Source organism: Loxodonta africana, chromosome 18 (genome assembly GCF_030014295.1).
Source record: "Loxodonta africana isolate mLoxAfr1 chromosome 18, mLoxAfr1.hap2, whole genome shotgun sequence".
Lineage (NCBI taxonomy): Eukaryota > Metazoa > Chordata > Mammalia > Proboscidea > Elephantidae > Loxodonta > Loxodonta africana.
In genome coordinates, this window is record NC_087359.1 from 71286925 (window position 1) to 71299077 (window position 12153).

Consider the following 12153-nt stretch of genomic DNA (forward strand, 5'->3'; position numbering starts at 1 on the left):
CATTCTAAGTCACTGCCACCTCTACTATTCTCTCAGATCTATTTTTATCATTCTATTTTTTTTTTTTCCAGTATCTGGCTTACATTTTTCCTCTCTACCTTACCTATTATTATTTTCAATAACTTCTATACAGTCAGTGATAGCATCAGCAACCACAACATATGTGTCAGCTGCTAACCACAAGGGCAACCCCCAAGCCTCAATCTCACCCTAAATTGTTTCCTCTTAAAAACCTCAGTATTTGTCTTTCCCACTTCCATGTACCCAAGGAAACTGTTCTTTCTCTTCAGGGAACCTCTAGGCTTGCAGCCCCCCCCCACCCCATTTTACACTCCTAGACATACACTTGATAGCCTATCAATTTGCTATCTGCATGTGATCACTGTATAAAACTCCCTGGTCTTTCTGTCACATGCTTTCCCCCATCTTATTACGCTCCAGAGCACTCCTACAAGTCTTCAAGTACCATTTTCTTATTTAATTACTGATTGGGTTAGTTAAAACTATGTGTTAAGATTCAAAGCAAAGCAGACTTGGGTAAGTGAGAACCAATCTTCTTATCTGTAATAGAAATAGTAGTGCTAACCAGAGCCTGTGGGCATTCCACATGCTCATTTGATTATAACAACACCTATAATGTATCCTAATTCCCAGTCACCACTTCACTCGATCATTTGGAAGAAATACTTACGTAGATAAGTCCTGAATAGTAGCGATCCTTCAGATTATGTAAAACAGATGCTTCATTCAAGCATGTCAACTCTGCCATATCCTCCACCTTGGAAAACTTGGGTGGGTTCATCTTCTGAATATCATCTTTGTTGACCATTGCTTTCTTTCCATTCTCAGCCAGCTCAACCATAACTTCGTCTCCGCGCTCTTCTTTGATACTAGCTGCCTCAAAGCCATGGCGTTCTGATGGAATCCACACTAACTTTTTAGCTGTCCAATCGGCTTGAGTGGCAGGGTTGTAGATGACAGCCCTGTCCACAAAGAGATACCTCTCAGGATCTTCGAGTCCAGTTCTTTGTGCCATCGTAAGCAGAAGGATCCAAGAGCAATCACCTCTAAGGAAAGAAGAGAAGAAGTTACATATTTAAAAAATATAAAAGAATTGAACAGCTTTGGTTTTCTAAGAAGCTGAAGATGAACCCTCTAGTAACTGTAAGAGTATAAACTTTGAGTCAAGGTTCTGGGATATTTCTCTCCACAGCCACACTAACCGAGCTTCCAAGGTAAATTTCAGGGGTGGCCACAAATTATGAGTCTGGTTGTCTGCAGACCACTCAAGATTTGCCCTTAGTCAGAGTCTCAGGTCATAAGATAAACATACAAAAATCACTTGGATTCCTCTACATCAGCAAAAAGAACATCGAAGAGGAAATCACCAAATCAATACCATTCACAGTAGCCCCCAAGAAGATAAAATACTTAGGAATAAATCTTACCAAAGATGTAAAAGACCTATACAAAGAAAACTACAAAGTATTAGTGCAAGAAACTAAAAAGGACCTACATAAGTGGAAAAACATACCTTGCTCATGGATAGGAAGACTTAACATAGTAAAAATGTCTGTTCTACCAAAAGCCTCCAATCCAAATTCCAGTGACATTTTTCAATGTGATGGAGAAACAAATCACCAACTTCATATGGAAGGGAAAGAAGCCCCGGATAAGTAAAGCATTACTGAAAAAGAAGGAAGAGGGAGGCCTCACTCTACCTGCTTTTAGAACATATTATACAGCCACAGTAGTCAAAACAGCCTGGTACTGGTACAACAGGTACATAGACCAATGGAACAGAATTGAGAACCTAGATATAAATCCATCCACATATGAGCAGCTGATATTTGACAAAGGCCCAGTATCAGTTAATTGGGGAAAAGATAGTCTTTTTAACAAATGGTGCTGGCATAACTGGATATCCATTTGCAAAAAAATGAAACAGGACCCATACCTCACACCATGCACAAAAACTAACTCCAAGTGGATCAAAGACCTAAACATAAAGACTAAAATGATAAAGATCATGGAAGAAAAAATAGGGACCACATTAGGAGCCCTAATACAAGGCATAAACGGAATACAAAACATTACCAAAAATGATGAAGAGAAACCAGGTAACTGGGAGCTCCTAAAAATTAAACACCTCTGCTCATCTAAAGACTTCACCAAAAGAGTAAAAAGACCACCTACGGACTGGGAAAAAATTTTCAGCTATGACATTTCCAACCAGCGCCTGATCTCCAAAATCTGTATGATTCTGTTAAAACTCAACCACAAAAAGACAAACGACCCAATCAAAAAGTAGGCAAAGGATATGAACACGCAGTTCACTAAAGAAGATATTCGGGCAGCTAACAGATACATGAGAAAATGCTCTCGATCATTAGCCATTAGAGAAATGCAAATTAAAACTATGATGAGATTCCATCTCACTCCAACAAGGCTGGCATTAATCCAAAAAACACAAAATAATAAATGCTGGAGAGGCTGCGGAGAGATTGGAACTCTTATACACTGCTGGTGGGAATGTAAAATGGTACAACCACTGTGGAAATCTATCTGGCATTTTCTTAAAAAGTTAGAAATAGAACTACCATACAACCCAGAAATCCCACTCCTCGGAATACACCCTAGAGAAATAAGAGCCTTTACATGAACAGATATATGCACACCCATGTTTATTGCAGCTCTGTTTACAACAGCAAAAAGCTGGAAGCAACCAAGGTGTCCATCAACAGATGGATGGTTAAATAAATTATAGTATATTCACACAATGGAATACTACACATCGATAAACAACAGTGACGAATCTGTGAAACATTTCATAACATGGAGGAATCTGGAAGACATTACGCTGAGTGATATTAGTCAGATGCAAAAGGACAAATATTGTATACGACCACTATTATAAGATCTTGAGAAATAGTATAAACTGAGAAGAACAAATACTTTTGTCGTTAAGGGAGGGCAGGGAGAGAGGGTGGGAGAGGGTTATTTACTGATTAGTCAGTAGGTAAGAACTACTTTAGGTGAAGGGAAGGACAATACTTAATACACGGAAGGTCAGCTTAACTGGAATGGACCAAAAGCAAAGAACTTTCCGGGATAAACTGAATGCTTCGAAGGTCAGCAGAGCAAGGGCGGGGGTTTGGGGACTATGGCTTAAGGGGACTTCTAAGCCAATTGGCAAAATAATTCTATTATGAAAACATTCTGCACCCCACTTTGAAGTGTGGCGTCTGGGGTCTTAAATGCTAACAAGCGGCCATGTAAGATGCATCAATTGGTCTCAACCCACCTGGATCAAAGGAGAATGAAGATCGCTAAGGTCACACGGTAACTATGAGCCCAAGAGACAGAAAGGGCCACATGAATCAGAGACTTACATCATCCTGAGACCAGAAGAACTAGATGGTGCCTGGCCACAACCAATGACTGCCCTGACAGGGAGCACAACAGAGAACCCCTGAGGGAGCAGGAGATCAGTGGGATGCAGACCCCAAATTCTCATAAAAAGACCAGACTTAATGGTCTGACTTAGACTAGAAGAATCCTGGCGGTTATGGTCCCCAAACCTTCTGTTGGCCCAGGACAGGAACCATTCCCGGAGACAACTCATCAAACATGGAAAGGACTGGACAATGGGTTGGAGAGAGATGCTGATGAAGAGTGAGCTACTTGTATCAGGTGGACACTTGAGACTGTGTTGGCATCTCCTGTCTGGAGGGGAGATGGGAGGGTAGAGAGGGTTAGAAACTGGCAAAACCAGCACGAAAGGAGAGACTGGAAGGAGGGAGCGGGCTGACTCATTGGGGGAGAGTAAGTGGGAGTATGGAGTAAGGTGTATATAAGCTTATATGTGACAGACTGACTTGATTTGTAAACTTTCACTTCAAGCACAATAAAAATCATTAAAAAAAAAAAAAGATTTGCCCTTAGTTACTGAGGGCTGAAAAACAATCAGAACAAAAAAGCAAAGCTATTTTTTTTTCCATCCCCTCTTGCAACCTCATCACAAATTCAACAGGGAGTTAAGAAGGGAAAGGAGGATTAAAAAAAAAAAAAGGATTTATAACGAAAGGTCCACGGAGTGGTACCAGCATTAGTAGGACAAAAATATAGCTGCAAAAATATATTAAGATTGTTTAGAAGAGTAAAGAAAGACGTCTAAAACATGCCTCCCATTATAACTTCAGGCTACAAAATTCTTCCTCATAAATACCTTGAATCAGTCCCTATAGCTTCTCTACAGCCCCATGTGGTCTTTACGTGACCAAATGGGGCCACAGAGGGCATGTGTAATTTCACTTCAGTGCAACAGCCTCTCAAGTGTGTGATGGTGGCTATTCAGGTCTCCTCCACTCCCATTCTTGCAGCTGCTCCTACTCCCTCTGTCTCTTCTTCAGCCTAAGCATTCCATCATTCATCAAGACCCATTTCATTACTCCAATCTCTAGCGTTTCAACAGACTCCAGTGTGTTATGTCCCTTTAGATGTGGGGCCCAGAACCCGACAATATTCCAGATATGGTTCAACCAGGAGAGCAGAAAATAAATAAATAAATAAATAAATAACCTTAGACTACACTGAGTCTACACTAAGGCAAGTACTGTCTCTGTGACTTTCACTGCTAATGTGCCTCAAGACCTAATCAGTACACTTAGGACTCATTTTGGGGGCATTGGTGGTTCAGTGGTAGAATTCTTGCCTTCCATGTGGGACGACCTGGGTTCAGTTCCTCGTCAATGCATCTCAAGCACAGCCACCACCCAACCGTCAAGGGAGGCTTGTGTTGTGCTATGACGTTGAACAGATTTCAGTGAAGCTTCCAGACCGAGACAGACCAGGAAGAAAGGCCTGGAGATCTACTTCCAAAATATAAGCCAAAGAAAACCCTAAAGATCACAGTGGTCCAATCTGTTGTGCATGGGGCCACCATGAGCTGGGGTGGACTTGAAGGCCGTCAATAACAACAGCAGCGGCAGCAGCACTCATTACTCTCGGCTCGTAACGAGCTATCAGCTAGGGCTCCATACATGCTGCTGCTAAGCTGCTTCTCCTCTTATACTTGTGCAACTGGCTTTCTGGATCAAATGACAGGATTTTATATTCATCATTCACCTTTCTAATCTGACTCATCATTCCAGCCTGACAAATCCTTTTGGAATCAGATAGCATTAAACATTTTTGCTGTTATTCCAAAATCCAAACTATTTCAAATTTCATAAACACAGCTTTCATGACTTCATCCAAATCAATGCAAGAAGCCAACTGAGTACCTACTCTTGCTCTATCAAATCCCCCCAGAATCTCCTCCCAAAATGCTAGGGGTTTCTTATAGGCAAGAAGATAAGAAGGCTATGAGGGAGATCATAAAGTAGTTCAACGTTGTTAGGATGTTATTAACCTTGAGTTCATAGATTAATTTCATATTCCATGAAATCACTAAAATGGTACATGTTTACACAAAATGTATGCATACACCTGTTTTTTAAGGAGAACACCCACTCTTTTTCAGATTTTCAATGAGATCTGTGTCCTAAAAGGTTAATCACTGATAGTGGGTACCTGCCAATACTAGCCCTTTAATCCCTAATAATAATTTACTAGAATCGAATAGCTAACACCAGGCCAACCCATCAGTTGTTATAGAGTCTATTCTGACGTATGGCAACCAAACGAGCATCAAGAGTAGAACTGCGCTCTAAAGGGTTTTCAATGACTGATCTTTTGGAAGTAGCTTGCCAGGCCTTTCTTCAGAGGTGTCTCTAAGTGGATCCAAATCTCCAGCCTCTCAGTTAGCAGCCTAGAGCTTAACCATCTGCACCTCCCAGGGACTCCAAATAGTCTCCAGAAATTATCTGTTACAATGTAATACATTACAAACACCCATGTTCTAGAGAAGTGGTTCTCAACTTTAGCAGGCATCAGAATCACCTGGAAGGCTTTTAAAACACAGATTGCTAGGCCCCGTTCCCAGAGCTTCTGGTTCGGTAGGTTGGGGTGGATCTGAGAACATGCACTTTCTAAAAACCTCTCAAACGCTGCTGATGCTGCTAACCCCAGGGCCACACTTCGAGAATCACCGCACCACAGTGCTCTGGTTGCCCCTGCTACTGACAGCTATGTTGGGGGAGAAAAAAGGTTGAAAACTAATGTTCTAGACTAACTCATAACATTATTTAAAGAATATGCTAATGTTAAGTGCTATGGACTTGGATAAAACAAAAATCACAGATCAAAACACTGGATAAAAAAAGTCACAAAACAGAACACTGAGACTTCTACAAATTGAAACATATGCTAACACATTTCATAACTAAACTTGTATTTCCCTTTTTAGGCACCTGCTACCCAACCAAACCAAACCCAATGCCGTCAAGCCAATTCCAACTCATAGCGACCCTACAGGACAGCGTAGAACTGCCCCATAGGGTTTCCAAGGAGCAGCTGGTAGATTCAAACTGCTGGCCTTTTGGTTAGCCGCTGAGCTCTTAACCACTGCACCACAAGGACTCCTACTTAGGAGAGGGTAATACGCACATTCTGAAGAATGGTTTCCAAAGCCCATTACTTCTACGGACTGTTCTAATAGACGATTAAGAAGTTTTCTGTCTCTCCAATTTATACACTGCACACTGCTAAGAAGGGACGCATAGCTCTCTCTAATGTGGGAATCACTGTAGGTGAATCTGGAGACAAATAATAGGATGCGCATCCTGCCTTTTAGAAGGACCAAAAAACCCAAACCAAACCCGCTGCCACTGAGTCGATTCTGAGTCACAGTGACCCTATAGAACAGAGCAGCACTGCACCATAGGGTTTCTAAGGAGCGGCTGGGGCATTCAAACAGCCGAGCTTTTGGTTAGCAGCCCGAGCTCTTAACTACTATGCTACCAGGGTTTCCTTAAGAAGGGCAGTATCTACTAAAAGAGAACATATCCAACTATAACCAAATGTGATAATAACCAACCAAAACCAAACCCAGTGCCATCGATTCGATTCCGACTCATAGCGACCCTATAGGACAGGGTAGAAATGCCCCACAGAGCTTCCAAGGAGCGCCTGGCATATTCGAACTGCCAACCCTTTGGTTAGCAGCTGCAGCACTTAACCACTACGCCACCAGAGTTTCCAATGTGATGAGTTATTATAATTCTTATGAGGTATAAAGTGTAGAGTGGAAAAAGACTACTTCTAATCCTTTTTTTAAAACTTAAGAAAGTATCCTGCAGACAGCAGGCACACACGCACTTCTTTGATTTTACATTGGGCGTGTAATTACATCCTTAAATTTAGCGGGCAACTATAAATTAGGATAAATTAACAGGTCATTTCTAGAGCAGGTCTTCCTTTAAAAAAGCAAATTACATATTTAAAAATTATTTTATCAAATTGGTACTTTTAAATGTATTTTCTTCTAGCTTCTTCACAGCTGTTAAATTTAAATCTAGGCAGAGAAAGGCTTCCAATTTCTCATTAAGAAAAAAAACAGCAGATCACAAAATTACAAAATGCTCCCAATTTTGTGAGGGGAAATCACATGCACATGAATTAAAAAATGCAAGGAACAAATATTCAAGATATTAGCAATAGTCCCTACTATTAGTACCTACTGTCCCTCATGTCATGGGATTACAAATTACTTTCACTTTTTACTTTTCCAGATTGTTCTACAATGAAACACTGTGAGGGCAGTTCCTGTTACTTTTCCAGATTTTTCCACAACTAACTAAATACTGTGAGAACAGTTTCCTGTTCCTTGCTATATAACAAGCACTTATCCTAGTATCCAGCACACAGTATGGGATCTAGACTTTTATTACTGGAATGGCCCCTAGCCTCATGGTGAGCTTCAGCTTCTCCTCCACAACGGAAAACCTACCATTCCTTCCAATCCTGACCTGAAAGTCACCCTTTCAGAAGTTCTTTTCAGGTCAGTCTGGCAATTTAATCCTTTTCCTTCTCCTAACATTCGGTACTGCCCTTCCTGCATTCTTGCTCTCCCTTGCAGTGTGCTTAGCAGATTGTAGGAGCTCACACTGTTGCTTAATTAACACGCTTCATGAAGCCAGTGAGGGTGTTTCAGTTTTCACTCTCAACACCCAGGATAGTCATATATATATTTTTTCATTCGATTGTACATTTGGTACCCAATCTTGATAACACTGGTATTTAACAATATACCACCCCAAAATGCTTTGCCTTGATGAAGGTGAATACTACAATTTAAAAATTAACAAATGCTTGTTGTTGTATACCACTAATTATGGCCAGGCACTATTCTAAGCAGTTTACACATATATCAACTCTTAATCTGTACAACAGCTCTGTGAGGTAGGTACTATTAATAGCTCCATTTTACATAGGAGGAATCTGAGGTACAGACAAAGCCAACAACTGGCCTAAGGTGACACAGCTACCAAGTAGCAGACTGGGATTAAACCCAGACTCAGACTGCAGAGTCCTGACTACAGTGACAGAGAGTGAGAGGGAGGGAATTTGCAAGGGCAGGTAGTACACCATACACAGCCTCTCTACTAAATAAAAACCCTATCAATTGTGACTGAGAGCACAGGCTTAGCCAATGGTCACCAACTTTGAATACACTAGCGTTACCTGGCAAACGCTTTATGTTTTATTTTTAAAAATACCTATACTTAGGGGGAAATTGGGAAACCCTGGTGGCGTAGTAGTTAAGCGCTACGCCTGCTAACCAAAGGGTCGGCAGTTCAAATCCGCCAGGCGCTCCTTGCAAACTCTACGGGGCAATTCTGCTCTGTCCTATATGGTCGCTATGAGTCGGAATCAACTCGACGGCACTGAGTTTTTTTTTTTTTTAGGGAGAAAAGAAATAAACAGGAACCTTTGAAGCAGACAGAAAGAAAGATAATCTGAAGGTTCTTGTGCCACTTGAAATAACTACCTAATTCCAGTTAAAGCATTTACCTGAGTGTGAATTAGCCCCCTACACTGTCAAAGTTTCCATCTCATTCACTGGGGTTAGACACAGACCTCCCCCTCTAGGACTCCATCCCTCCCCATGCCATTTTTTAATGTCCAATGAAAAGCCACCCGGCAAACTTCTCAAGGGCCTCCCTGTAGGTGTAGCACAGGAAAACCATTCAATTTTATTCAGATCTTGCATATTAAAAAAGATGAATAAATCACCCATGATACAGCATCCCTCCAAGATGGATAAACTACAACAGAACTGTTCCAATTCATGGCACACCACTGCTGAGATCATTTACATTACGGGGACGTGCAAGTCTGTGAATTTATCAAAATTCTGCTAACCAAATAAGCACAGATACAAACCAAATGCAAAAGACACGATCACTGTTTATGGCCACAACTGATTACCTTTACACTGTGTTAAATTATTTCCAAAACTTGGACCTAAGGCCAGGGATTTTAATTCTTCATATGTGATAACAAAGTCCATGAATGGCTGAAGAAGGGTCTTTCACCACACAACATGCCCTTCGAATGTTCCTCCATCTCACCTTCCACCCAGCCCGTCTCCACTGTAACCATCTCCCTAAGGAGCCCAAATAAAAAGCCAAGCTCTCCCGGGTCACATCCCTCTGCTCTGCTGCAAAAGCTCGTGCAATATCCCACAATTACACCACATGCTTTCTCCAGGTAAGGACAAGGAAGAACGGAATTTAAGATGCAGAAGTAAGGAGATGCATAAAATGGCCACTTTTCCAGAATCTGTGACAGGCAGGGCATACTTAAACATCAAAAGCACGGAGCTAAAAAAATAATGAGGGCAGACTGATGAAGGGGATAAAACAATAAAAAGATTAAAGTTTTCCCGACTGAAATACCATCAAGGATAATTACGCCTGACTCAAAGAATCCTCGGTTTCAATGTCAGGGAAAAAAAAAAAAAAATCTCAGCAAAGCCCAAGTATTATATTTAGTATTATATTATTCAGCGAAAACAGCAGTCTTTGTTTCATTTGCAGTCTGGATCTACCCCGCCTGCTTTCCCTACCCCACCCCAGCGCACCCCACCCCCTTCCATCAACCGCAGTGATCTTGAAGGGAGCTGCAGAGGCCCTAAGAAACAGAGATAACGGTCATCAGCAGAGGCCACGTTACCCAAACCTCACCGGCCCCTGCTCGGACCCGCCGAATCGCCAAGCTCCTGCCTAAGGCCCTAGATCCTAGGCAGGCCTGGCTGGGGGCCTCCCCCCATCTCTGGGGCTCATCCGCCCACCACAGGCCCACAAAGCCCCCGCCTACGCCAGCACTCAGCCGCTTCAACTTTCCTCCGACCCCATTCCAGTCTGATTTTATGGGACCAGGGTGTGACCCCTAGTGCAGAAAGCAGACCGCCGTGAGCCATTCCCCGACCCCTTACACAATAAAGGGATTCCGAGGCGAGGGCTGACCCTCCCCCCGGTGCCCTGCTGCAGCGCGCCCCCGCCACATTTCCCGCCTCGCCCCCCCAAAGCGCCCGGGCCTCGCCAAGCGTCCAGCCCGGCCCGGAAGGTCGTGGAGCGGTTCTCCGACGGCCCCCCGCCCGGCCCTCCTTCCCGGCACCAGCAGCCCGACTCTCCCCACGCTCGCGGCCGGCTCCTTTGCCCCTGACCAGCTGCGCGCTCCCCTGCACCGCAGAGCTCCTGGCCTCCCGCCCCTCCAGCCCGCAGGTCCAGGACGCGCCGCCAGCCTTCCGAGCCCTCGGCGAGCCCTTCCGCCGCGCCGGGGCGCCCAGCCCGGCCCGGCCTGGCCCACCCAGCGACCCACCCAGGGGCCATTCGTGTCCAGCGCCCCAAACCAACACCGCCCCCACCGGGATCGCGCTTCCCAGCTCGTCCCCGGAACCCCCTCCCATCCCGGGAGGCGGACACAGACCCGCGGGACACGCCGGTGCCCCCCCCCCCGGGCACTAGAGCACAACACCCTGTACCCCAGCGGCCCCGCGCCCCGAGGACAGGTCCCCACATCCCCACTCCCAGGTACCCACTCCAGCCAACCCGCCGGGGGTCGCCCTCCCGCACACCCAGGCCCCTGTCCCTGCAGGGGTCCCGCCCTCAAGGACCTCGCTCCCCGCCCTTCCAAGGCTCTCTCCGCCGGCCGGGGCGCCCGTACCCCCAGGTCCCCCCGGGCTCGCGCCTGCGGCTCCCGCGGCACGCGCCCTCCCGCCCAGAGCGCCCGCTCCGGCTCCCTGCCTGCCTTCGCGGGCCGCCCCGCTGCTCCAGCCGGGATCCTTCTCTCCGCAGCCAAGCGGCCTCCCGAGCCCCGGCCACAGACCTCGGACCCGGGCAGCCGCGCCGCTCACCTTCAGCCGAAGATGGTGGCGCCGGCGTTCGTCCCCGGCCGCGACCACAGACTCGGCGCCTCAGTCCCAAACCCACCGCTGCCTCCGCCGGGCGCCTTTAGCACTGCCGCTCGCGGCCGCCCCACCCACCCCCACCCTCATTGGGCCAGCTCCACGCCCATCACCGCCGCCCCCAGACCCACTGGTCGGCTTGCGCGCCCATCTCCAGGGAAGACGTTAGCAACGCGAACGAAGCTACCCTCCCGAGGTCCGGCTCCCTCCACCCACCTGAAATGATGCTGATTGGCTCCCGCTCCGAGCCCAGGCCCGCGGAGCCCAGACCTCATAGGCTGCCGCTCACGCCCATCATCGGTTCCGGGAGGTGCGGCCGCGGCGGCCGTGCGTGATTGGCTGGCTCGCGCGGAGATGGACAGCTGAGGCCGGCGGGTGCCTGTGGGCGCTGTGAGGCAGCGGGTGCTTACCCTGCGGGGACTCCGCGGTGGGGACACTGAGTCAGGAGCGCCGCGGCGGCGGCCGTGCTGCGCCCTGAGGTCCGACTGCACGCGCGCGGCCGGGCCTGCGTCAGAGCGCAGCCGCAGCCCGTCGAGCGCCTTGCCGCCCGCTCTGTTCGCCGCAGCCGGCGCGTCCCGCCGCAGGACCGCTCAGGCGCCGACTTGCGGGCCGCGGCGCTCCCAGCAGGGGCGGGGCGGGAGCGCGGTCCAGAGGCCTGACGTCACCACCGGGGCTGCGGGGCGGGGCCGCTGCTCCACGGCTCACCTGCAGTGGGGGAGGGGCGGCAGGGCTCGGGGTGCAGCTCCGCCCGCGCGCTCAGGCTCTGCGGGGCCCCGGCTGAGGTCGCAGAGCTCGGGCCA

The 12153-nt window shown here is 46.9% G+C and overlaps 1 protein-coding gene across 2 annotated transcripts in view; it reads right to left on the bottom strand.

Moving 5' to 3' along the window:
* MYH10 (myosin heavy chain 10) overlaps positions 1 to 11665 on the bottom strand; it is a 163712-nt gene extending 152047 nt beyond the window's left edge. The window contains exons 1-2 of one of the 2 annotated variants that reach the window (XM_064271764.1): positions 11570 to 11665; positions 692 to 1067 (exon numbers count right to left, since the gene is read on the bottom strand). In XM_064271764.1, the coding sequence (XP_064127834.1) occupies positions 692 to 1067; positions 11570 to 11628 (435 nt within the window). In that variant the 5' untranslated portion in view covers positions 11629 to 11665. The remainder of the gene's footprint in view (positions 1 to 691; positions 1068 to 11569) is intronic. The other variant, XM_064271765.1, reaches the window with a different exon arrangement.
* Between the last annotated feature and the right edge of the window lie 488 nt (positions 11666 to 12153).